This window comes from Ambystoma mexicanum, chromosome 1p (assembly GCF_040938575.1).
Source record: "Ambystoma mexicanum isolate Mex_15411 chromosome 1p, UKY_AmexF1_1, whole genome shotgun sequence".
Taxonomy (NCBI): Eukaryota; Metazoa; Chordata; class Amphibia; order Caudata; family Ambystomatidae; genus Ambystoma; species Ambystoma mexicanum.
Window position 1 is genome coordinate 833569765 of NC_090921.1, and position 27950 is coordinate 833597714.

The 27950-nt window shown below is 44.7% G+C and overlaps 1 protein-coding gene across 3 annotated transcripts in view; it reads right to left on the bottom strand.

Moving 5' to 3' along the window:
* The window catches only part of RNF115 (ring finger protein 115), an 809324-nt gene that overhangs the window by 418770 nt on the left and 362604 nt on the right, over window positions 1-27950 (bottom strand). For all 3 annotated transcript variants that reach the window (XM_069652791.1, XM_069652792.1, XM_069652790.1), the window contains exon 5: window positions 4375-4446. In XM_069652791.1, coding sequence (XP_069508892.1) covers window positions 4375-4446 — 72 coding nt within the window. The remainder of the gene's footprint in view (window positions 1-4374; window positions 4447-27950) is intronic.

The following is a 27950-nucleotide window of genomic DNA, read 5'->3' on the forward strand; positions in this document are numbered from 1 at the left end:
CCATTTCACCCGAAGGCTGGGATATGCTGGAGAAACGTAGGGAATGAAAGGTGTAGTTGTACACTGAAATCAAAACATCTTTACTTTGAAGTGATTCACTGTAACAGGTAAGTAGATGCACTGTAGCAGGTAAGTCAGTGGGAATGGAATTATAAGAGGTGGGGGGGCCAAAAAGGGGGATACGTCAGGTAAGAACGTGTGCGAGAGAGTATGATATTATAGTTTATTTATATAGCGCCTATACACAATGAGTTTCAAAGCGCTTCAAGGCAAGGGAGGGAACAAGGGAAAATACAATGACATTCTTACAGGCCATGAACAGTAAGGATGTTATTGTACTCCGCCTGACGACATTTCAGATAGTGCAAGAACTAAGACATAGATAAGGAAGGGAGGGGAGAGTGAGAAGGAAATGAAAACAGATAGGCGACTACCGTACTAGACCCAACGACATTTCTGGTAGAGCCAGAGAAAAACAGAAGGTGAGAGAGAGGAGTGCAGAAAGTGAGGGGAGAAACAAAACAAGCGACTATCGTACGGAGTATGGATGTGAGGTGTGAAAATGGGTTAAAAAAAACTAGAAGTATTTCTGCTTGTAATATTCTTTTTTTTAGGTTGATAGGTAGTATACATTCTAGCTTCCAAATAAATGGAACAAATGGGGGATGTGTTTGAATTATAGGTTTGCATTATGTTTAATCCATACATTTGCTTTCAGAGAGTTGCAGAGGGAGCCTTTTATATACTGTTTAACACAGGCTTTTGATTCCAGGAAAAGAATGAGGTATTATATAATGTGTTTGAATAGTGTTTAATACAACATATTTCTTCCAGGTCGTGGAGGGCAATGGAGCAATGGCAATAAAAATAAAAAATAGATTAAAATAAAGTATTTTACTTGATACTTAATCTATTTCTCTTCTGATTTAGATATTAACCGCTTCTTTCACCAGCGGCCCTGGAGTTGGGCTGATGACCGAGGAGGTCCCTGGATGAGTGGGAGCCCCCTGGACCGAAGAAGGGAAAAGATGAGTGACTGGCGATCATGAAGGAAACCCCCACATAGAGAGGATGAAAACTTGCTTTCACGTCAAGGAACTCTGTGGCATGGACACAGGCCTACTGATGTACAGACACAGATTGCAAAGCTATCGGGTCCAGCTTCAGGCCGGATGATGGACCTGCCACCACCAGCTTAAGGGTGCTCTCATTTTGCAAATAATTTGATACTAGGTTCTTTTATCCTTGCCTTATGAGCGACTGAAGGATGAACATTTTAGGGGTGACTAATTTTATCAACAAGGACATTGGTTTCAACGTGTTTATCGCTAGAGATGGACTGCTACAGCCATCTATTCTTAAAATATGCAGCACTTAAGGAGAAATATTGCATAAATATTTTTTTTGCAGCAAAAGGATTTGGTGTCATTTGTGTTCTGATGATTCCCTATAAGTTTAAAAAAGAAATTGGATTAAAAAAGTTTAAACAAATCAAAAGGAAATGTTTAGAAAAAAAGATCAAAAGATCAAAAGTGTAAAAAAAATCTAATGATATTTAAATGTCATAATTGCAAACCGCATTACATCTAAGGACATGAAAACTTGTGAATGGGAGATTTTGCAAACAATAACGGATGATTCTTAAGTTGAAGGGTGACAAATGCTTTGATTCTTACAAATGCACCCTAGATCACATAGTTGATGAGTGTTGTAGTCGGGATTTTTATTTGTTTCTACAGAGGCCCTTAGATTTTGGGACCTGGCAGAAACAAAAGGGGGTAGTTATGTAGGATAACTAGGCTGACATTTTAGCTAAGAGAGCATTTTGGTGACAGCTCGAACTCCTATATAAGATGTGTGCCAATGCATAAATGATGATGGTATTCCTACAGAAGGTATATGATCTCCCAGCCCCAGTCAGTGACGTCATATCAAACTGGTGGCTGGAGTGAACTCCCTGTAATTTTCCACAAGTGAAAACATGCTCCAACCCTGTCCTATTGTCCTCTTTATACAGGATGGCTCAAAGGGCCCGGAATGGATAGTTGCAACATTTTCCTCTCAGTTTCCCGTGCTAGCAGCTCAAATACAATGAACTGTTTTAAACAGAGTGATTCTTCAAATTCCTCAACTACATCGCAAAAGCAGTTTTAATTCCTGCATTTTATTTCTAAAGCATCACAGGGATTGTTTGTGGTCCCATTTACACCCTCAGTTTGCACCCTTAGTTTGCACCCTTAGTTATGGACTAAGCTGTCCCATTCTATTCACTAATTATGTTCATGGTTAGGGGTTGAGGGTTATTGATTAGTAGGTTAAGAGTTAGTATTGTTAGTTCCTACACTGCTATGCTGTGATATGGTAACTATGCCATGTAACCAATTAAAGCTACCCTTTCTTTGTAATGCTAAAACCAAACCATCCTTTCTTTGGTTGGTATGATTTCTCAACTCTGTCTCAACACTGTCCCACATCAACACTAAGGTATAGACCCACTGGCTCAGTACAATCATCATTTATACATTGGTACACTTCTTCTGTAGGGTCTGAGCTGTCACCAAAATTCCTTCTTGGCAAAAATTCAGCCTGGTTAACCTGCAGTGTCAAATGGGAGAGTGTTCCTGATGTTAGCAACCAGAAGCAAAGCCTTAGGTTTGTCTAAAGAATTAGCCCCATTGTGGGAACCCTCAGAATTCCCTATGCAGGGGCAACTTTGTTACCTCTAGTGTCAGCCCCTTGTCGGACAAAACCTAGGGATGCCCTCAGAATTAGCCCACTAGTGTGTAACATCAGGTTGACCTTGGGATTACCTCCAAGGTGGTGAACCTCACTTTCCTAAACTGGTAGTGTTAAGATAAATTTCTAGATTCTGGCCTGGTGGACAGATTTTAGGAGGCCACCCTAGTTATGGTGAATAGGGAGCTCTGAGAGTTCAGCAAAAGCACAATCTCATCAAGATAGCAATGGAGAGCAGTGCAGACTTAGTCTCAGGAGAATGGAGTCAGAGGCCATCAATGAATCCACACAGTGCTGCACACAACATAAAAACATAGTTCTTTACTTGAGCCTTTAGAAAACAGGGGGGGCACTATTGCTTACTTAACCCCCCCCTGACTCAGATTTTCCCAGATGCGCTTGATCATCTGGGAAGTTTGGGGGTCAGTGGAACCTCAGGGGCATGGTCGATGGGTACTCCATCTTCTGTCCTTTGTTCCAATGAAGAGGACCTTGAAGGTTCCAGCTAGCTATGATCACCGTTTGCAGGTGACCACAAGCGCCCTTCTAGTTGCAATCACAGAAGCTGCTCCAGGACAGGTTCCCTTGAAGATAGTAAGCTGTAATTCTGGGAGAAGCTGACTTGTGGCACAAGCTGGCAGCCACCAAACCTCCAGGCTTGAAGTCAGAAAGGAGACTGTTCTGGCAAGGTAGCCCACAAGAGACTGGATCTCCGAAAGGGGGTCAAGACTAGTTGGTTCCACTAATCCAAGGGAAACTTCAAAAAGAACATCTTCCCTAACAGGTGGTCCCCAAGAATAGATCACCAACCTATTGGGCCCTAAGAAATTATCATTTACCTTTCTTTGCTGTGATGCGATGCAATGCGATCCTGTAAGTTTTGAGATGGAGCGCTGGTGTGAAAGTCCCCCAATCTTCGCTAGTAGTCACCAAAAGTGTGTATCAGAGGACATTGATCCTAAAAGCAAATCGGAGCCAACCCATATCCAGCAGACGAATGAGTGTCAGTTGCAGAAAAAGAGGCATTCACATTTGGAACACAGAAAACAAAAATGCACACTCCCTGGCTCAACAAAGGCGGAGAGACACTACACCAAAGCAAAAGGCGTACCGGATTGAAATGGAAAAAAAAATCTAAATGGTCGAAAGGCGTGAAATCACACAGAGAGAGGAAAGGACGGACAAGCAAAAGGAGGAGATGCAGGGGGAGGCTGTGGTCGCACAGGTGCTGGCTTCCCAGTATAAAACCAGGACTTTTTTGTACCTCTGAAATCAAATTCCAAGTGTATAGAGGAAAGGGGATACAGTAAGGTGCTGAAATTTTAAAGCCAGAAATGGGATTCATTGGCAAGTTAACTCTGCTGCCGAACAATCAAAATACAGGGGGTTTCCGTCAAACTGATCACACCAATTTACCAGAATTTTAATACAAATACTAATAAGGATCTCTAATACAAAGCTGCAATAACTAATCTCTGAGTCAGGAACACTTGACTCCATTGAGTCAAGTTGAAATTGAAGCTCAATGAACATATAATCTGGTGAAAATGAAATAACTACTTAAACATTTTACATTCCATCCTCTGCCCCTTCTACGTTGCAACACAATTATGTTTGAAATATAAAACAAGGGCTCACCATGAAAAATGATGAGGGGATCCAGGCATCGCAGAATTGGCAAAAAACCCAGCAAAGATCTGTTGTATTATTCTGTCAAAAGAAAGAAATAGGCACAGAGCACACATCAGCATCAAACCTATTCTTTTAGCATACAATACATTTAAGAAATGTAACAAATATATGCAACTTATTTAAAGGGGTTAAACAGCATGTTTAGTCCATTGAACTTGCATTCCAAATGTGATGAACACAGCTGCCCAGGCGCAGCTATATCAACTTCAGTGTCCAGTCAGACCAATTCACAGCATAACCAAATTATTTAATTGCCTAGCTAGTTTAAGTCACAGTACGGTTAGATTTATTGTCGGTTTTGCAGATAGCTTATTTCATGGTATAGCCAGACTGATCATTCCTTTGCGTGGATTTTTTGTGTACTAGTCTGATATTGAAATGTGCAGATTATTTCATGATGCAGACAGATTAATCTTTATACAGCTAGAATTATTGTTATACACAGCTAGATTGTTAGTTGTACCCACATTAACATTGTTTAGCTAGATTTATTGCAAAGCTTGATTTGATTACATTGGGCAGCAAGATTAATTGTAGAACTAGATTGGTTAGTGGTTTACTTTGTAGCCATAATGCACAGCTAGATTTATTGTTGCAGCAATATTTCATTTGCAGCCATTCTTTTACTCGATTAAATCAATATATTTAGTAGCTCAATATGCAGCCAGATTACTTCATTGAGTCGCTACAATAAGCCATTGGGTAGCTAGTCCAACTTATTATGCATTTGTTGTATTAGTTTCACAGCTGGACTAACTCATTTTGCAGCTGGAATGATATCATCCTGCAGCTAGTTATTTTTGTTGCTGGTTTAATGCCATTACATGACTATATTAATTCTAATTTGTAGCTAGATTACCTGTATTTGTATTTCTTGACATTTATATTGCTTTCGCCAAAGCGCCTTTACATAAAAAGGAAACCGGTACAGTAATTACAGATCAAATTGAAAAAGAAAACATCTCATAAGAAAAAAAACAGAAAATGGGCCTACAAACTAGTATGGAAAATATGATGGGAAGAAGAAGGAATAGTAAGCGGAAGAGAATTCTAATGAAGTGGAGCAAGAAGAGTAAGAACGAAAGTAAGAAGCAGAAAGGGGTTTAAGAACAACAAGACGATAAGTGGATAGAGAGTGTAAAGCTTGTGTAAGGGAATAGAAGGAAATAAGAAGCAGGTTAAGGTGGAGCAAGGCCATGGAAAATTAAAAACTATACAGGAAATTAGACTGGAGACGAGATTCAAATGGTAAAATAGAAGAAGCAAGGAATGGGGAAGAAATTGAAGATCAGGGGGATAAACCGAAGAGTAGGTGGATAGCAGAATTATAAATGGAGCTTGAAGGGGTAAGACGAGATGCAGGGAGCCCAATCCAGAGGGAAACAGTAGTTAATACGAGAAATAATGAAAGTAGAAATAAGTTTAGTGGCATGAAAAGGACGAGCACAGCAAAGATTTAAAACAAGAAAACTGCAATTACAAGCAGTAAGAGATGTGAGCGGAATAAGAGAAAAATCTAATTGGACTTTGAGATTCCGAGCAGGAGAAAAGGGAGGCTGGGTGGGAGGAAAGCAAGAAGAGAAGGAGAAGGAAAAGCAGGGTAGGACATCAGTTTTAGATGGGTTAAGATGAAGGACATCATCCAAGATTGGATGGCAGAAAGACAGATAGAGACTTGAGACTGAAGAGTCAGAAATCAGAAAAGAAAAAAACTTGAGTCTTCGGCTTAGAAATGACCGGACGGGTTGAAAGAAAAGATGAGAGCAGAAAGGGGGATGGTATACAAGCCATGCTGGACACCATACAAAAGTGGACGTGGAGAGGAGAGCTGAGAAGCCTGGGATACAGAAAGATGAGATTTAAACCAAGCCAGAGTGGGGCCAGAAATGGGCAAAGAAAGAACGAGTAAAGTAGGATAGGGTGAGCGACAGTATCAAAGGCTACAGATAAATCAAGTAAAATCAGGAAGAAACATTGTTGCATGCAGAACGAACAGAATCACAGATGCACAAGAGAAGTTTCTGTAGAATGAGCTGGTCTGAAACGAGACTGAAAAGGGGGCAGAAGAGTGAAGATGAAGGGAAGACAACATTTGAGAGTAAACAATGAGGTCCAATAGCTTAGATATAAAAGGAAGAAGAGAAATAGGCTGAAAATGTGCAGGAAGTGAAGGGTCATGGGAGGGGCTCTTTACAACAGGAATAACAGTAGCATGTTTGAATGAGCCAAGAAAAACAGAGGAGGAAAGAGAAAGAATAAGAATAGTAAGAGAAAGAAGGGGAGGATAAATATAAGGGATAAGAGTAGATGATGGGATCATATGGGGAAGGAGCAGGATGGGCATGAGAAAAAGTGAGCGGTATCAGAATCGGTAGGTGGAAAGTAGAAAATCTAGAAAAGGAAGGAGTAGGAGAGGGAGTAGGGAAGAAAGTGAAGATGAAGTAGCTAAGGAGGCCCGAAGGTTAGAAACATTTGTAGTAAAATAGTCAGTAGGGTCAGTGGCTCAGAGTAAAGAAGAGTGAGAAGGATCATGTGGGCACGCAGAAAGAATATTATGAAGTTGATAGAAGCGACTTGGTTTAAAATAGTAATTCAGCATATTGCTAGATACATTCTTTGGGTTGCTAGATCACTACACTTTGTGAAGAACAACTCATTCGGCAGAAGAACAAGTTACTTCTTACCTTGTAACGTTCTTTCGACGGGATGTTCCTCCGACGTATTCCTTATCTTAGATATCTCCTTCCAGCTCTGCTGGCCTCGGAAAATTTTTCTCTAGAGGGCGCTGCGCGTCGACGTCCTCCGAGTCGATGTCCCTCGACAGCTGCCATATCGACATCGAAGTCATCCTGCCTATAAAGGCCGCGCGCAGCGTCCGTTGCTCAATTCCGTTTTGTAGCCCACAGTACTTCTGTCTGGACTAGACTAATCACCCTGAAGGTGCGTAAGCTGCAACAACAAGGGAAGTAGAACTGCGGGGATGGATGGGAGGGTCGATAAGGAATACGTCTGAGGAACATCCCGTCGAAAGAACGTTACAAGGTAAGAAGTAACTTGTTCTTCGAAGGGATTGTGTCCTCCGACGTATTCCTTATCGACCCTCCCATCCATCTTAGATAGGCTCCCATAGCAGTATTCTATTATTGGAGGAGGGAGTACTGCATTCACCCTGTCTTCTATTGATGAATAGAGTGCAGTACAGCCCTTCCAAACCTAGTCTCTTTACTGGAGGAGGAATCCAAGTTGTAAAATCGTGTAAAGGTATGGATAGACGACCATGTAGCGGACGCACAGATGTCTTTAACCGGCACACCTCTTTTGAGGGCCGATGAAGCTGCAATACCTCTGGTCGAATGAGCCCTAAGGTTTTGAGGGGGCTCTTTCCCTGCCAGTTTATAACATTCCAAAATGGCTAGAATGATCCATCTGGAAATGGTCTGCTTGGTTATTGGTAACCCCAGCTTGTGGCCTGCGTAACCTACAAACAGCTGGTCTGCCCGTCTTATCCTGGCTAGTCTACTGATGTAAAAACTTAAAGCCCTTCTAGGGTCCAGCCTGAGTAACCTCTCTTCCTCTATCCCCGGATGAGGAGGAGGATGGAAAGATGGTAGGGTAATCTTCTGAGTGCTATGGAATTCAGAAACCACCTTTGGGAGAAAATTAGGCTTCACTTGCAGGACAACTTTGTCTTTCTGAAAGATTGTATGAGGGGGTTTACAAGAAAGAGCTTGTAATTCGCTCACCCTTCTAGCAGATGTAAGTGCTATTAATAAAACAGTTTTAAGGGTAAGGAATCTTAACGAACAAGAATGAAGTGGTTCGAAAGGTGTGACCATCAGGAAAGTTAGGACTAAGTATAAATCACATAGGGGAACTTGGAATGGTCTTGGGGGATAAACATTGGTTAACCCCTTTAGAAACTGTATTACCAAGGGTAACTTGAAATAGGATGGTTCTTCCGCAGTGCGCTTAAAGATGGATAGCGCTACGAGATAGCCCTTAATGGTGCCAACTTGAAGGCCTGAATTTGCCAAATAGAGTAGGAAGGACAAAACCATTGGTGTACCACATGAAAAGGGGTCGATATTCTGTTCTCTACACCAGCTGCAAAATCTGTTCCAACGGCAGCGGTATAGAGACTTTGTTGCTGGCCTCCTTGCCGAAAGCAACACCTCCATATCATCATCAGGGAGGTCCCAATCCTTGTACCTCAGCCTTTCAGAAGCCAAGCGTGAAGGTTGAGGGTTTTGATGTCTGGATGGAGAACCTGACCTCCCTTCTGTGAGAGTAGGTTCTCTCTGAGTGGAAGTGGAATTGGAGGGCAGTTGGACAAGCCTAGAAGGTCCGGGTACCACGTTCTCCTGGCCCAATAAGGGGCAATTAGGATCATGGTTCTCCGGAATCTTCTCAACCTCCTGATCATTTGAGGAATGACAGGGACCGGTGGGAACGCGTACAGAAGCGGAAACTCCCAGTCCACTATGAACGCGTCTCCCAGAGCTCCTCTCGGGGGAAATTCCCTTGAGCAGAACAGATCGCATTTCCTGTTGATGCTGGTGGCGAACAGATCCACCTGAGGGGTTCCCCAAAGGGCGAAGATCTCTTGAAGGACTTCCTGAGCTAGTTCCCACTCGTGGGAGACTGTGCTCTGCCTGCTCAGAGCATCCGCTGTCAAGTTCTTCTCTCCGGCTAGGTGAACTGCGGATAGAGAGATTCCTTCTTGGATTGCCCAAAACCAGAGCTGCATCGCCTCTCTGCACAGGGGTAGTGATCCTACGCCTCCTCTTTTGTTGAGGTAATGCATGGCCACCGTGTTGTCCAACATTATCAGGACATTTTTCCCTTGTACAGCTGGCAGGAACGGCCTTCAGCGCAAGACTGATGGCTCTCAGCTCTAACAGGTTGATCTGTAGTCTGGACTCCGATGGAGACCAACAACCGCTGATGGTCAAGTCGTTGGCGTGGGATGCCCGTGAGTGAGGCATCCGTGACTACTGTCATCTCCGGCCAGGGTTGCCAAAACTGTTCTCCTTTCAGAATGTTCTCCTGACAGGCCCACCACTGAAGGTCTCGAGCCACCCTGTCGGGAACCTGAAGAAGATCTGTCATTCTCCCTGAGAATTGTGACCACTGAGTCCTCAGTGTCAACTGGAGGGATCTCATTCTCAGGCGAGCCTCTGGCACTAGGAAAATGCAGGATGCCATGAGGCCTAGCAACCTCAAAAAGTCGAAGGCTGGGAGACGTTGGGCATCTTGGAACTTGGTAAACATCTGTAGAATATCTTGAGCCCTCACCTCTGGTGGCGAGGCTTTTCCCAGGGAAGTGTGCAGGATCGCTCCTATGAACTGGAGTCTCTGCGATGGTATCATTTGTGACTTCTTTAAAATGAGGGAGAAGCCCAGTTTGTGAAGGGAGTGGCACACGTGATTTAGCTGGATCTGAGCTTGTTCCGAAGATACAGCCCTGATCAAGCAATCGTCCAGGTAGGGGTAGACGTGAATCCCTTCCCTCCTTAGACTTGCTGCCACTACCGACATTAATTCGGTGAAGACCCTCGGGGTGGAGGTCAGCCCAAATGGCAGCATTCAAAATTGATAATGAGAGTTGCCAATTGCGAACCTCAGGTATTTCCTGTGTTTGAGATGGATAGGCACATGGAAATAAGCGTCCTGAAGGTCCAGAGATACCAACCAGTCCTGGAACTGAAGGGCCTGGAGGATCTGAGAAAGAGTGACCATCTTGAATTTGTCTTTCCTGAGGAATTTGTTCAATTCTCACAAGTCCAAGATGGGTCTCAGTCCTCCGTCTTTCTTTGGAATGAGAAAGTAAGGGGAGTACCAGCCCTTGTTCCTCTCCGCTACAGGTACCGGTTCTATGGCACCTTTCTCTAGCAGGTCCAAAATTTCCTGCAAGAGGAGCGGATCTGGAGCTTTCTGAGAGCTGATCCCCGGTGGATGACTCTGAGGTATGTGTAGGAAAGGCAGGCAGTAACCTCGGGCAACTGTTTCCAATGCCCAAGCATCTGACGTGATAGCCTGCCATTCCGCCAGTGGTTGAGTCAACCTGCCTCCTACAGGTGTCCTGTGAGGGAAGTCCTCAGAGTGGTTTTGGGGCGGCTGATGCAGATGCCGATGGTAAAGAGGCACATGCTGTTGCTGCGGCTTTTGAATATCTACCCCGTCCACCTCGGGTAGTTCTTCTTTGTCCCCTTTGAGCCGGTCGTCCTCTACCTCTTCCGAATGCAGAGTAGAAGCGAAAGGACTTGCCCCTCGCAGAGGTTCCTGTGGGACGAAAAGGTGTCTGACGGATTGCAGCGCCTAGGGATTTTGCTGCTGCTTTTGAAGTTTGCAGTTTCTCTAAACTGTCATCCGCCTTTTTCCCGAACAAAGAAGAGCCATCGAATGGCATGTTCAAGAGCCTGACTTGCACATCTGGGGCAAAACCAGACTTTCTCAACCAAGCGAATCTCCTGGTTGTTGTACTTGCCGCCATTGCTCTGCTGATACTGTCAGCCGAATCAATGCCCGTCTGGAGGGATTCGCACATAGCGTCTTTACCGTCCTGTATGATATTCAGGAAAGCCTCCCTTTCTTCTCCCTCCGGGATGCAGTCAGCCGCTGTAGAAGCACAATCCCAAAGTGTATGGCTGAATCTAGCAAGCGTGCAAGTAGCATTAACAGATTTTAACGCCATGCGACATGCCGAAAAAACTTTCTTTGCCATAACTTCATATTTTTTATCGTCCCTGTCCTGTGGGACGGTAGGGTAAGCAGTCTTGACATCAGTAGAAGATGCTACCTGTACCACCAGACTTTCTGGGGATGGGTGTTTTGACAAAAACTCTGGGTCTGAAGAAGATACCCTGTATTTTGTAGACAGTTTTTTATTTACTGCCGGGACGACATCTGGGGTTTCCCAGTTCGTCATAATCTTCCTCTGAAGAGCTTTATGAAAGGGCACTACAGGATCCTCCTGTGGGCCTTTGTCAAGAATATCCGTGAGGTCATCTTGTTGGAAAGACTGAAGGTGCAGACCACCCCATAAACTCTGTGATCCTGGCCATTAAGGCTCTAGAGGGGGTTTCAGCATGCTCCCCCGGGTCTGGCCTAGAAAACTCCACCTCAGGGGAAGTGTCTAACCCACTTGCCTCATGTAAGGAATCATGAAGATCCTTTAACCTGTGTTCTTCAGAGGAAAACTCCTCTCTAATTGGGGTTATAGGTCCCTGCAATTCAAATGTGTCTTCCTGTTCAGACAATTCACCCTCTCCCATAATTGAGGAGATAGTTCTCAATTGTTCTGAACTCATAAAGGGTGTAAACCCCATCTCCAAGGCAGAGGGTGCCAAACTTGTCATAATCGGCCTCGAAAACGTCGATGTCGTCGACGCCGAAGGCTTCGAGCGTGGCGCCGAAAAACAAAGGCGGAGGCCTCGATGACCTCGACAGAATTGGGATTCTGCTCGACAATCTCGACGCCATGGTCATCGAGGACCTGGGGATAGCCACTGGGTCGTAACCGTGACTTTTCTTGGCGTCGACGCCGGTGTCGAAGATGGCGTCGAGTCGACAGACCCGTGTGTCGAAGGTCCCTTCGACAACGGCGTCGAAGACACCGACCTCGGCGGAACCTTCGTCGACGGCACCTTCGAAGAAGGTTTTGAGATCATAGTCCTACTCGAGGGTTCGAGACGCGCTTGAGAAGTTTCCTTCGCCGGGTACTGCGACTCGTGGCATTTTCGACCTTCGGGTCTTTCGACCAGAGCATTGCTCTCGGCAGTCTTCGAGGGGGTCGAGGCCGCTTTCTCGAAGACGCACATCATATTTTTGCGGAATTCCTCCCATTCAGCCCGGGAACTATGTTTCGTGGGGCAAGGGTTTCTCTTTGGAGAAACAGAGGAAGAGGAAGACGGAGAAGGGGATCTTCAACGTCTCCTCTTCGAGTGCTTCGATCTCGAGGAGTGATGGGACCCACTCCGAGACCTGGAGCGCGAATGGTGACGAGGAGACGAATGTCTCGACTTTGTCGAGGAAGAAGAAGCTTTAAAAGTCTTACCTTTCTCCAGCTTCCCCCTACGCTCCTTCAGGGCCTTAGCTGTCATGGACATACAGTCCTCGCACTCCGAACAATGGTGTTCAGCTCCCAAACACCACAGACAAACTCTGTGAGCGTCAGTCAGCGACATCTTTTTCCCACAATCTCGGCATTTTTTGAAGCCAGACCGAGGAGTTGTCGGTTCCAACGAAGAAGCCATCGAGTACGGATCGAATAACTCGAGGTAAATAGGATTAACCTGACTGAGCAATGGTATTCCGAGGCACTGAGTAAGCGCGGAAAAACGGAACTGAGCAACAGACGCTGCGCGTGGCCTTTTATAGGCAGGATAAAGTCGATACGGCAGCTGTCGAGGGACATCGACACGGAGGACGTCGACGCGCAGCGCCCTCTAGAGAAAAATTTTCCGAGGCCAGCAGAGCTGGAAGGAGATATCTAAGATAAGGAATACGTCGGAGGACACAATCCCTTCGAAAGATAATTTGGTGCGTAGCCAGATCACCTATCTGTGGCTATTTAAAATTCACTGTGTTGCTAGGTTTATTGTTTCACCGCTCAATTAACTCATTTCTAGTGACAGATTCATCAACTTCACTGCTAGATATACTCATTGTGTAGCTAGAGCCTTTCTTTCTGCTGCTCGATTAATCCAATAGGCTACTAGCTTAATTCTACTGCTGGATCAACTCTTCACTGCACAATTAACACACATGGGTGATAGTTCAACCCTTGTGCTGTCAATTCATTGTGTAACTAGATTACCTCATATGAAGAAGCAGTGTTATACGGTTTTTGAAACAAACCTAATGTTCTTTTCAAATTAGACTACTTCTTTGTGTAGTTATTAATTATTTTATTAACTACCAACAGTTGACTATGAAGTCTGTATGGTGCTCAGCTACACAAGTCTTTTCTTATATCTAAAAGATGTGTGTCAATTCTATGGCTATTAAATTAAAGTTACATCCGGGTACCCATGCACCACACCTGCTAATGCCACTAATACATCTTACAAATGAGCCCAAGAATAACCACAGTGAATACGTTTAAAGTAAATGTTGATTGTCAATCACAATGTTCGCAATTTACCTCAAAACCTACTTACATTATTCCAATTAGCTTCAGTATTTCCCCGCTAAGGAAAATTATATTCCTTGGTACAATTATGTATTTCAACACCACAAGTAATTGTTATATTCTTCCAACGCGTTTCACAACATAAGTCCAACAGTCATTTAAGACCTATCGTGAGTTACTTCAGTTCTTATTTTATAATAACCATGTGCCAAGTATCCCCAATGCCACCAATGAATAATCAATCAAGTATCCCCACAATAGTTCAATGTGTGATCAATATAAATAACAAAAAAAAGAAACAAAATAGGGAAGAAAAAGTGAAACATGTGTATTAGTCCATCTAACTTCACATCTTGTATCATGTAAATTAAAAGTTCTGAATTATTCAATTGTTATTTCCATGTTAGAAATCTTAATCCTGTACAAGTTTACTTGTGTACATTTTGTTATTCCAATCATATTTAATCTATTGTTATAAGGCCTGTTAAAACATTCTTTGCTGTGTCTATGCATGTTTGTTGGTGTTTCAATCAGCTCATTTGACATCCGTTAGTTTCATCTACACTTACAGAAAATGTTAAGGGATATTTAAATATATTGCGACCAAAAAATGTGGTGTTCTTTTATAAACTATCAAAGGTCATCACTTGCCTTGAATCAGAATGAGTGGATTAATTTCTTTGATGTAACATTATGCAGTAATAAGTCTTTCCTAAATGTTGAAAAATAAAGCCTATGTAAACTTAAGTCTAAAACTACTTGAGCCATTAACAACTTTGGATGTTTTTAAATTTACCCATATGTATTACTTTAATTTGAGTTTGTAATTGCAAACAAAACACTGTTTGACTGATAACATATCGAAATATCTTGCTGTTAATTAGGATGCTACTAGATGTGTCCGTACCCATTACTTTGCTTCGCATCTGCAAACTGAACAATTTGTTTTATTGACAATAACTCTAAATATCATGCGGGTTACTCAATTCACTTTCGCGTTTCCAGTCAGAAACTCAGCAAAACGGTATGATAACCACATCGAGTTTGGCAGAGGGTCTGTGGTGGGCACTATTTTGCCACTGTATTTATACAGCAAAGGACTCAGTCCTTGTTCCAAATATTCACTACCTTTCGGGCATGTTTAAGTATTCCATTTCAAATTGGCTGAATGATTATCCCTGCTTTTGCCATTGATACAGTTTTCGATTGATGAGTCACAAAAATCCTGATAAGTACCTAATAATGATGTTCCATTTATTACCAATGCCTAATATCTTGTATCTATATGGTATGAGGCTAACTAAGTCTGTCCATTTGTATGTGCACTGTATCAGAGTCATGTTTCTCACGATTCTAATCTAGTGTTAATATTCACATGTGCCGATAGCCTAGTGTTTCCAAAAATAAATACTGTATACATAGTTCCCTGAAAGTTTTATCTTTCATCATTAGCCTCCTATATGGCACAGCTAAATGTATATTGACTTAGATTCCTTCCTTTCTTCAAATGGATGCAGTAATAACTTTAATACCAACATAAGCATAATATAATGGTAATCAGTCATTTTTTAAAAGGATCCAATTGCTGCATCAAACCAAAAAATAATGTAACTTATGATCCTTATTTATACCCACAATAGTGCTGCGAAAAATAAAAAGATTTGGTTTGATTCTTGTTGTCAAAGTAATTTTTAAAATCTTATTGTCGATAACTTACCATTTGCTCAATTCCATGAAACAACAACTCTTCTATGTTTTCATTATGTTCCAAAGTGCAGTGAATAAGTAACAGTTTGACTTTTTATTTGTATTGCTCTTAAATGTTCATAAATCCTATTTTTAGTGTAGTAGTACTTCTTATGTAATTTCTTTTTCGCATAACAAGGTTATCGCATGTGCTACAAATGTGTGGTTACAATTCATAAACTGAGGAATGGACATTTGTTTATTCTGGATATCTTCACAAAGATGCATGTTGTTGTGCGCCTATTTAAATTAACTAAATGTTCCATATCCTTTGAGGCTCGATCCAACAGCCTTTAACACATTGACACCGAACCCTCTGCGTTTTGCTTCATAAGTGCAAGGGTATATTTCACAGCCCCAGCAAACTGCATGAAGAAACCTTATAGGCTGAAAGGCAATTAGTCACACACATACACACTCAGCTAGGTTATAAAATGGCTCTTATAGGGCCTCTTTATTCACCAAAAACATACATAAATGCAACAAGAATAAACAAATTAGGGGCGTGGCTAGGACGGCCATGTAAAGGGACGTGCTCCGGAGGAGCTCCTTCGATCCTGTGATGATCCTGGAGAAAAAGTGCGTGCACGGATGCCTGTCAGCACTGTGAATCAACATCCTTGACTATGAAGGCCGCACTCGCTGAACTTTCGGTGCATGTGTGATGCACGGATACAAAGTTATACTTATTTGTATAACTGCGAGCCCCAAATCGAAAAGTGGAAACAAAATGGCGGCGGGAACAAAGAGATCATCAAGGGTCATGGGTGCGCCGCAGCAATAACGAACGGAGGGCCCGGACGGTACCTGCAATGGATGTCAGGATCCTGCCTTAAGTTACAGACCCAAAGGGACCGTGGTGTGGAAAAGTGGAAGAAGAGAGGCGGACTGCCCAGGCCGCGCTTCTGCTTTGCGGGCCGAGGGACATGACTGAGTCAGCAAGACATCCGAAGATGCGTGCACCCGGAGCATGAATATGCATGGATGGTAACGGACTAGACCCGCCGAGCGAACTGGAGGCTGACGCTGGGCCCGCAGTGAAGTCAGACCGAACGTCGGAGGAACCCGTGGAAGATACTTTGTAGCTGTGTACCCGGAGGAGGAACGAGCGAATGTTGCGCCCGGTGCATAGTGCTTACTAACGGGCAGGCAACAATGTAACAGGGGACCCTGGGGCTAACGCAGAGAGTGAGCGGCAGCGGCAGTATTTAAGAAAGTCACGGATCGGACTCTGGACACACGGAGTGACAGAAGAGACACAAAAGGGCCAGTCAGCTGATTAAAACAAATATTCCACATGCTCTAAGAGACTGTAAGCTGGGCTGCCTGTGGCAAGGGCGGCCGCTGGAGCTGCGGGGTGTGCTGGAATACAGAGGACCGGACACGCTCCAGGGGGCCGCCTCCTAGAAGCACTGGAGGTTGAGCGAAAAACACGATACCGTGGGGCCCAATAGATACAGAACACACCAAGGGGTGTGACCTAGGCCCAAAGCTGGTGGGACTTCATCACAAACTATTGAAGCAGGCCAGTAAAAGAGGCTAATTCGGGACATCTGCTGGTTCCCAGACATAACATAAGGCGGCCCCCCTGAATCTGGGAACGGGAGCAAAACATCTTGGTCTGCACTGTGGGCTGGATGGCCTCACGACCGACAAAGCGCTGAAAGGGGAGTGCAATGGGTCAGTGTGTGCACATGAACACTGGCCACTGAAGGAGTAAGGCAGAGACCTGGAGTTACGACACCAAGAGTGCACAAGTACGTGGGAGGCCACAGCCCATTCTAGGTGTGAGGTGAGCGACAAGGACACACATGGACATAGCCGCAACGGCCCTATACTGCCAAGAGTGGCCTGGTGCCACGTGGACATTTGTGCGGGGGGAGGCGCGGCTGGCATACGCCCAGAAAACATAGTAAGATGTCTTCTAAAGTTGTTAGACCCAGGATCAAACAGTCCACGATGGAGGCCTATGCCAAGACGCCCCCAGGTGCAGAGGGGGGCAAAAGCAAGGAGACTCCCATGACAGTGGCAGAGACACCGGGCACGATCCAGGAGGTGCTGGCAGCGATTGCGGACTTGAAAGTGGCCTGGGAGACTAAACTGGGCCTGGCAATGAACGAACTGAAAGTGGGCCTGGACCTCAAGATTGGAGCGGTCCAAGAGGAAGTGAACCTGCTGAGACAGGATGTGCGGACGATTGCGGAGCGCACCGGGAACTTGGAGAAGGAGATGGCCCCGAGCACGGCGGCGTGTGCCGCACATGGATTGGAGCTACATGCCCTTGTGCAGCGGGTGGGCAACCTGGAGGACAGAGTGGAGGAGGCAGAAGGGCACGCAAGACGAAATAACATTCAAATTGTTGGCTTGCCAGAAGGAATGGAAGGGCCGAACCCAACAGAATATGTGGAAACCATGCTCCTGCATGAGATAACTGGTGGTGCGCTGACCCAGGGGTTTGCGGTTGCAAGGGCGCACAGGGCCTTGACAAGGAGACCGCCCCCAGGATCCCCCCGCGGCCGCTGATCGCAAAGATTCTGAATTATCGAGATCGGGAGAAGATACTCAAATTTTTCCAGAGAGGAGGAACGATCGAAAGGGGGGGTCGGCAAAAATCACGGCGTATCCGGACTACACGCTGCATGTACAGTGCAGCAGGATGAACTTTGGGTCGGTGAAAAGGAGGCTAAAAGAAGCAGGCCATCGTTCTATGTTGCTCTATCCAGCCAAGTTGAAAGTGTTCTACAAGAACAAATCCCTGTTTTTTGAGCTGCCGAAGGATGCGATGGAATGGCTGGGTATGCAGGGCCACCCTGAGGAACCGGATATCCAGATGGGAGCTGCAGAAGATAAGTAGCACTCGGCTATGTCATCCCTGGTGACATGGCTAAGAAATTGGGACTTGAATATAGAGTTAAATCAAGCTTGTGGGGAGTGCGCTGCAATATAAGCTGGCAGGATTCGGTGGACGCAACAACCCTAAATAGAGGAGTGGGAGCACCGAGGAGGCATCCCTTGAACCCACTAGTAGTACACCTAGTTAGGTCACCGTTAGATCGGTGACGCCCCGCGGGGTCCTAGTCCTCGGACACGAGATAGGACCAGACGCGGGTGGACCTGAGATCCAGGGATGGAGCTGGGCATTTGTTAGGGTAGGGTAGGGGGAGGGGTTGGGTTGTGTGCAGTGGGGTGGAGTTGGGGTACAGGGGGGGGGGGCAATTGATGAGGTTGTGAAGGATAAGAGTCGGAAAATGGGCCATCAAGGGAAGCATCGGAGGGAGGGGTGGATTGGGAGTATATCGAGTGGATGGCATCAGGTAATCTTAGAGTGGTGACCTGGAATGTGCGGGGCCTAAACAGTTATCTAAAAAGTAATAAAGTGATGCTGTATCTAAAAAGGATGCGTGTTGACATAGCCTTGCTACAGGAGACTCACCTCACCAAGCAGAAGTTAGAGGTCATCAGGAGAAAATGGAGGGGTAACGTCATAGGGGCCACGTATTCGGCATATGCAAGAGGGGTGATTACATGGGTGGCACCGCACGTGCCGTTTCAGGTGCTCAGTTCGTCAATAGACCCAGAGGGCAGAATGGTGATGGTGAAGGGACTCCTGGAGAACAGAGAAGTGCATATCATAAACTTGTACGCCCCTAACCATGATACGGCGGCTTATTTTAGGTTCCTTTACAGTAAGATTAGCCCCCTGGTGGGTGGCGCGATGGTGTGGGGAGGGGACTTCAATTGTACCCTGAATCCTAGAATAGATAGGTCAGATGATAAATTAGGGAAGCTGGCGCCAGCGACTAAAGAGCTGGGGACAATGTTGGAAGACGTAGGCCTAGAGGATGTGTGGAGAAGGCTGCATCCAATGGATAGGCAATATTCGCACTACGCAGCGCCACATGACTTGCACACGAGGGTGGAATATGTGTTTGCTGCTGCCGAGATAATGGGAGAAATGGTGGGAGTGGAATATAAGGCTCGGGTTCTATCCGATCATTCGCCCTTCGTCGTAGAGTGGCGACATCAAACCCCTAGAGCGCGTATCCCGCATTGGAGACCCAGAACTGAGGCATTACAAGATGCAGGGTTTCGAGAGGATCTGAGGGAGGCCATTGAGGAATATTTTGAAATTAACACGGGCAGTGTACGCTCTGTGGGAACAGTATGGGAGGCATTTAAGGTTGTGTTGCGGGGGTAGCTATATCAAAATCTAAAGGGCTCCAAGGGGGCATTGAACGGGAACTTCAGGAAACAGAAAGAGCTGGAGGGTCTTACACAAAATGAGGAGACCACCCGGGAGAACAGTGCCAAGATAAGGGACTTACCGTTAACCTGCAGTGGACTCTGGGATAGATTATGTAAATTAAATTACAAGAAATACACGGAGAGGCTACATGCAGGGGGAGATAAGCCAGGTAGATTGCTGGCCTGGCTGTAGAAGAGTGAGACCCCCCCCCCCCGCTCGGTGATCAGAGAGATCACTGATGTGGAAGGTTAAATCCATAATACCCAGGAGGGGGTAAATGAGGAGTTCCTCAAGTATTATAGACAATTATATGAGGACACAGGGGAGGATATGAGTCAAGACATACTGGAAACAATAGAGGATATAGGGCTACCCACCCTGTATGACCTAGAACGCGCGGATTTGGACGCCCCTATCACCTCGGACGAACTGGAGGTGGTGATCCAACATCTGCCCACATGTAAAGCACCCGGGTCGGATGGGTTGCCTAGCGGGTTTTACAAGACATATAAGCAGGAGCTACTTCAGCCGTTGTTTGCCATGTTTAATGAAGCCTATGAGCGGGGGGAACTGCCATCGTACCTCCGCGAGGCAGTGATCATCCCACTCCTGAAACCAGGCAAGCTGGCCGTGGAGTGTGGGTCCTATAGACACTTGTCCATGCTCAATCAGGACAGTAAAATACTTACGGCAGTGCTAGCCAATAGGCTAACGAGGGTGATTGGTAAGTTGATACACACAGATCAGACGGGCTATGTCCCTGGCAGGAATATTACAGACAACCATAGGAGGCTGCACCATATCATTGATTACAGAGGGAGACAAGGGCGAGTTGGCTATAGTGTCGCTAGACGCGGTTAAAGCCTTCGATTCGGTGCGGTGGCCATGGTTGAAAGCGACCCTGAAAGGATACGGAATAGGACCTGGATATATCAGGTGGGTCCAGATGTTATATAGCACCCCGATAGCGAGAGTTAAAACAGGATCCACAATTTCAGACAAATGGCAACTCAGCAGGGGGACCAGACAGGGATGCCCCTGGTCACCCATGTTATACATTCTGGCATTAGAGCCGTTGGCGATATGCCTGCAACAACAATATGGGGAGGTGGGGATTTGCACGATAAGTGGCATACACCTGATATTGCTGTATGCAGATGACATGCTCCTCTATTTGCGCTACCCGGAGGAGAACCTGCAATATGTGTTGGAGGTGATGGATCGTTATGTCACCCTCTCGAGCATATCGGTGAACCCCGGGAAGTCTAGTTTGTTCCCCTTGGGAAGGTATAAGAGTGTCCTGTTGGAGAGGCTGCCTATCCTGCAAATACTCTGGCAGACTGTGACATTTAGGTATCTGGGAGAAAACATATTTATCATAGGAAAGAGACCGAGCACAAACATAATACAGAGAAAGCGATTGAGGGAGTTAAGAACAGCATGCTGTTCTGGTCTAGATTACCCCTCCTATGATGGGGAGAGCAGCCCTGCTCAAAATTGTGGTTTTGCCCAGACTTACATTTTTTTGGGAATGCCCCGCATATGATTCCCAGAAGCTTTTTCGGGAGACTTCACAGTATGTGCAGGAGCTTCATATGGGGCAACTCCAGAAATAGAGTGGCCCTGTGGAAACTACAGAACTCATGTGACAGGGAGGGGCATAAACTTGCCGGACTTTGAACTTTATTATCTGGCGGGGCAGCTGGTGTTTGTGGCCAGGTGGTTGTCGGCAGAGGACTCGGCAGATGCTAGGCTTTTGCAGGGTGACTCGGCTCCATACTTTGAGAGAGACGGTGTGGCTACTAAAGAGTAAAATGGTGGGAAGAGGGAGACTATTGAAGCTGGGTTGGGATATCTGGCGCAGAACGTGGAGGACGGTGGGTGATTCCGGACCCGCTCTCTCAGCAGGATCCCGCTGGAGGCGATATATGGGAATGACTCAATTGCTTGAGGTAGTCCGTAGATACTGGGAACCGGTAGGCTTGGCCACCCTCAGTATTGGAATTTCAGAGGTTGCAGGAAGAGACAGTGATGCATAGAGGCCAATATATAACTCACACCAGGCTCATGAAACGGCGAGGGAGAGGTGGCCTGAGACGATGCTAGAGGAAGATCCTGACGCCGCCCTGGAAATGATGTATGATGTCTCAGAGGGCGGGCATGAAATATCCAGGATATACGAGCTCCTGAGAGCAAAGGCAGGGAAGGAGCTGCTTCGCCTGAGGCAGGACTGGGAGGAGGAGGTAGGAGGACCCATGACAGAGGGGCAATGGGAGAGAGCTCAAAAGGTACCATAAAAAGGTGTCTCGAAATGTGAGACTTCAACAGATCCAGTTGTATGTCACCCACAGGGCTTATCTGACCCCCGGGGAAAATAGCCAGGTTTGGAGGCTCGGCTACACAGAAATGCCCCAGGTGTGGGGAGGTGGAAGCGGGGCTGCTGCATATGTTCTGGGCTTGTCCCGAGGTGCACAGATTTTGGGACGAAATAAAGACTAAAATGGCCAGTGGGGGAGTGGTGCTGGATGTGGGGTCGACTTGGGCATGCATGCTCAGGATTTTTCCCAGGCCACGTAATCTAAAGCACATAAGCAAGATGAAAGACCTGGCTTATATCCTGGCCAAGCGCAGGATTGCAATGGGTTGGAAGGCCGCCCACAGACCCAGGGTAGAGACATGGTAGGCGGACCTCCTGAGATGGGCGGAAGCAGAATCAGCAGTGTGGTTTGAAGCCGTTACCAGGGGGGGAGAGGAGGAAGTGGGTCCCCTGATAGCCTGGCGTCAATTGGTGACCTCTATGGCAAACCCCCACCAGGCTAATTATGAAACAGAAGACTCAGTCTACAAGCAGCGCGAGTCCCGAAAATGCCCGTGTAGATAACACGGATGAGCCGGCTCAAGTTTGCGCGGTGGGGGGGGGTGAGGGGGAGGATGGAGAATAACACTGTATGTGATGGTTATGTACGTCCTGAAAAGTTGTATTGTTTGTTGTTTTTGTTGGTTTAAAATAATAATAAAAAAAAGAATAAATAAATTAATAAACATAGTTTAGATAAACTACTTCACCGTTAACACAGCTGCAAAGCACACCCTCATCTCGCCAGAACTTCAATGGAAAGCTCACAAACAGGTAGGCAGAGAGATCTTTCGCATCAAAAGGCCTAGAAGCAGAGTGTCCACTCTTCCAACAAAACTTTCTCTGTCTGACTGTCTGAATTCCTAATTTTTAAGCCATCCGCAAATGTGTGATGACATTTTCTAAGTCTCTACCTGTTGGCAGTTCCCACGGGCTCCCGGCCGGAGAGACCCATGGCTACCACAAGAGGCAAAACACTTCCCTTTCGCATGAAAGCGCTAAAAAACGCTACATGACTTTTCTTCAGCTTTGCAAAATTCCCTCACAACGGTATCTAGTACCAGCTGGCACCTTCTTCAAAACAGTCATTGAAGCAATGCAGAAGCAAGAAAACATGTTTACCAGTGGAATAATACAAACCACGTTACAAGTTCACATCAAATGCAGCTTTCACTGAGGCCTACAGAAAAAGTACATTTTGTCTCTGGGAGTACCCAAAATGCACTGCACACAGGTGCCATGTTTTAGTCAAAAGCATTACTCTTTCATCTGAAACTCCTTGGGTCAGGACATCCTTCAAGGCCAGTAATGTCAATCTGGGCCTGTCTGGGCTGGGAAGGCTGCCCGCTTGACCCCTCACAAAGGTAGGTGCCTACATCCACTTATTCTCTAAATCACTCTTTACTCAAACTACTCTCTGAACAATTGTACAGGACTGTCTGCTGTTAATAATGGGTCTGAGAAGACGATTCGGCTCACATCGGGCGCATTTGCACTTTGCAGGGGAAACATTCAATATCAGGGTGCTACACATGTTCCTTGGTAAGAATGCACACTGTCCAACAAGGCAGAGACTTTTTGACAAGGAACAAACGCAGACACATGGTTCAGATAATATAGTTAAGTGACTAAATAACGCGTGTGCTTGTATACTAGAAACACACACATACACTTGCCTTTTGGCTTCAGCGAAAGGCGATGAGCAGGAAATTGCAGTTTCCCCTTTCCAGCAGAACCGCGAGTGGCAACTTCCTGTCTTTAACCGCTCTTAGCAAATTTAAGAGATGCTTTTTAGCACCATTCAGATCTGATAAGTAGCCAAGGATAGGGAGCATGGCACCAAAATACACGGGCACAGTTAAACGTGTGTGGAGGCGAGTGATGGGCTTTACTTCTTCAGAAGCCCACTTAATATAATAAGAGTTGAAACGGTGTGGAAGCAATTGACATGCTTTGCCTGGTCAATAAATGGAAGCACAATTACTATGGTAGAGAAAACTAGGGGGGCAGACGCTAGTCTCTCGAGTTTGCACTTAGGTATATCGTATGTTCAAAGCAAAGCAACGGAACAATCTTAAGCACGAGGCTTTAACCTTCTAGGTGGCGAAAATGATGCACACATGCTAGACAAACCAAGTCCTGTCTTAAGATAAAGAGAGCAAGCTGACAGGGCAGAGTAGAGGTTCACCCAGCTATCAGCAGGCTCAAATCGTGGGGGCTGGGAAGAGACATCCATCGCAGGTCCCAGAGCAGAGGCAAGGGAGAGAGATACAGGTCCAACTGACAGGAAGCCGTGGCGGGTTGTGTGCTGCATATCTCGACCTAAAGCGTGAGTTGAATGGGAAGTCGAACAAGTGCATTTTGAGACTAAAGGCGTTTGGTGTTTTACACCACTCCATACCATAGCATAGCATAGAATAGATCAACATAATATAAATCCCATGTCACTCAAGCTGCTAAACTACAACTGTTACTTGTTCTTTTCTCTATTAATGTAAACCATGCTCTTAGCTTACACAACAGTCGTGTTCATTTGTATGGTAATGTGCTATGTCATAGTTACTTTTGTTATAGCTTGCACAATACAAATTAGAGCTTGTAGGAGATGGCGGTGATATTAAAAATATATCAACTTATGATCCTCAGTGTCAAATGCATATTTGTGAGTAATGCTTCGGAATGGTGTCTCTGATTCCAAAGAACTTCACAAAATGTCCTGGTTGTGCTATATTAATTTATGCTAATGGTGCGAACACTCAGGAAGGTACTACTAAGCGCTAGGTCAACTCCTGGGGTACTTATCAGGGTAAAGAAAATGACTTCTGATTCAATGTCGACTTTCCACAGCCTCACCTGGTGTGGAGTGGAGGGGCAGGAATCCAGCTTAACTGCAAGCTATTAAGTCACTGCAAGCCCTTGCAACCTCCAATCTGTATCTAGGGGTCGCCCCCTAGAACTCAACCAGGACTATCCTGCACTGTCCCGAGAACTCAGTTCTTGTAACTAAGACCGTAACACCACATTGTCCAAACTCAGACTCCTATGACTTGCACAACCAATGTAGCCACCAGACTCACTGGGTGCAGCTTTGCAGTTTGGTGCAGCGTTACCTACACTCTACTACTGTTGCCCATATATGCATTACTGTGATCCGGCACGCCCACCACGCTTTAATGTGGACCCAGTATGTGGAGAATGTTTCGAAAGATATTCCTGTAGACTTAAAATCAATGCTGTGCATCGCACTGTAACCGCCTTGTGAATGTGCAACTCACAACTTTCTTGTAACTTGTCTCCATCTTGTAATCATGCAACTTCCATCTGTCCTGTAACTAGCGCCTAGATGCCTCAGGGCTTTGTGTACTGCTATAAATGCAAAAATAAATATAATAAATGTGTAAACCACTCTTATAGATTAATTGAACCCATTTTCTATAATTTGTCTTTCGCTGTCAAGAAGCTTAGTGATGGTAAATTCCGTAACATTTTCACTTTTCTAAGCACTAATATACTGTGTTTGGTTTCAAAGGAGTGTAAATCTTTGGTTAAACATCCAAATATCCAAATCCTTCTGAATCAAGTTTTATACGGGAGAACTTTCTGAATTGTACAATGTTTGGAACATGCATTTATCCATTTGTGCTCTCTCGTTCGGTACAAGTAGGTTTTTGCTCATAACTTTGCTCATCATCAATTTAGCATCTTTAAAACATTCCTTATTATAACCATTTTCTCTAAATCTTTTTTCTAGTATAGCACATTGTTCATTAGAAAAGGTACTGCAATTTCTTTCTACTCCTCCTATATTAATGTTTCTAATTACACTGTTCTTATGACAACAATAATGTATCATTGGTTTCTGCTTCCTTGTGAAATGTTGTAGTTTCAATCAGATTCTCTATAATGGAAATGTTTAGGTCAATAAAAGATAAATGTGTTCCATCATAATTTAAATAAAGATTCCCAAAATCATTAAGATCTCAACTACAAATCTAGCACATTTTATCAGCTTATGGTTCTAAAAGAACCTATGCGCATTTCTCCTAAAATCGCATGAACAAATTGGCTACCGTTTGGGAATATTTTGTTCCTACCGCTACACCTCAATTGCTGGTATGTATGGAGACTGAATATATATAGTTCTTCAAGAGTGCATCGTACCAGTCTAACCGCATCATTTTCGCCAGATAGAAAGATGCTGATTTTTTGTTATAGCAGTGTTATATTGCCTTCAGTGCTGCTAAATGAATTGGCTTGTAGACTTAGATTACACAAAAAAGTAGCCAATAGATCAGTTTCCAAGATCGTGTTTCTAATTGTTGAATAATGGCCATACCATCTCTGGCACATGAAGGTAATTCCACTACCAGTGGTTTCAAAAAGCTATAGATTCTGATGTAGGTTCAAGTACAGAGCTGGTTTCATTCACTATTGATCTCACTAGAGGTTTTATCATACTCACTATGTACCTTCGGTGAATAGCAAATAAATGTTTTTTTCTGGTACCTTACCATCAATTGTTTGAATTTTTTACTAATCAATCCCTATACCAATATTTGATTTTATCATTAGCGTCTCCATTAATGCATTCCATGGATTGTCTGTAGTCATTCTGTATTCCCCTCTCATTTTGGAAATGATAAGTGCCCATCTAGTAGTCTGTCAAGAATCACTACAGTGCCTCCTTTATCCGCTTGTTTTATAATAAAACTAGCGTCAGACCGTAATCATTTGATAGCTTCGTTTTCAACTTTAATTAAATTAAAAAAAAAAAAAAACTTTTTGTGAGGTATAATCAGTTTGTCTAGTCTCATGTCTTGTGCGTAATGTAGAAGGGAATGAGTGTTTTGATCACTTTGTTCAACTGCCTGCATTTTGTAGGTTACAGTGTTATTAAAGTATCTGGAATCATGAACATGCTTTGCACTAGGACACAGGTAGTATTGTGTAAAATGATCATTTTCTTAATGAGGGCTGCATTTCTGCTTCATTTCCCTCAGTCTTAATCCACTTTAATAGAGACAAGGCAGTTTCAGCAGCATGGGCATTTCACACTTTGTTTTCTTTTCATAACAGAAGCACATCAAATGCATTCAATGGCTTGGGGTTCTTGATCTCTTGAAGTTTTTAGGAGAGCCTCCCAGCAAGCAGTTGCTTGGCTTTTGTGAGAAGGAACAACCTTTTGGGTGTTCTATATGAAGGTGTGTTTTTTTTTTACTCTTAAGATTGTATGTGTTTGTGCATATGCATGAAAGAGCACTATACATAGGTTGCTTTTTGAGAGAGCAACAAATAGCCAGGCATGTGGTCTGAACTTTAACTCCATTTCTGACCACCCACCGCAAATGGTTATAATGGATACAGGTAGAAGCAGTGCTGTATATATTCTCAGTGGCACAGATTGTACTGGTACCTCTCAACAGGACTGCTATATATTCAGGTAAAGTAGCCTAATTTATTAACGCAGCTGCTATACGCATGGCACAATGCCAAATATTCACAGCAGGGCTGATTGGATCATGCCCAAATTTCTTAGCAGGACAGCTATGTTTTGGGACAGTATCTGAATTTCTTAACAGAGCTGCTGTTAAGAAAGCACAAACGTGTTGGCATTTTCTGCAGCAAGCTAAAGTACTGATCAAGAACAGTGTCTGAGCTCTTCCCACCAACTCGGACAGCGTGAGAAGATGGCATTGCTGTCATACTTCAATCCCTTCTACTCTGTCTAGCGCTTTTCAAATCTTCTGCTTCTTCATGTCCGATTACTGAGTCCCACTGCCAAAAATCTAGCACATTTCAAAGCCTCATTATGAATCTCCCGACTCACAGGTAGGACAGTCAAAACAGGCTTAGAGCTTATGAGATGCCAGTTATGTCAGGCAAGCCACACATGGAACGGTCAGTGCCCCAAACCTATCTGCCTTTCAGTGTCAACAGCCTGTTGGGAATGGCAGTGCAGTGGGTCAATAACCCTGCTGCAGAGATTGTGTAACCTGTTAGTTCAAATCCTGTTGATAGGAGAGTTAATGAGTCTGCATCAG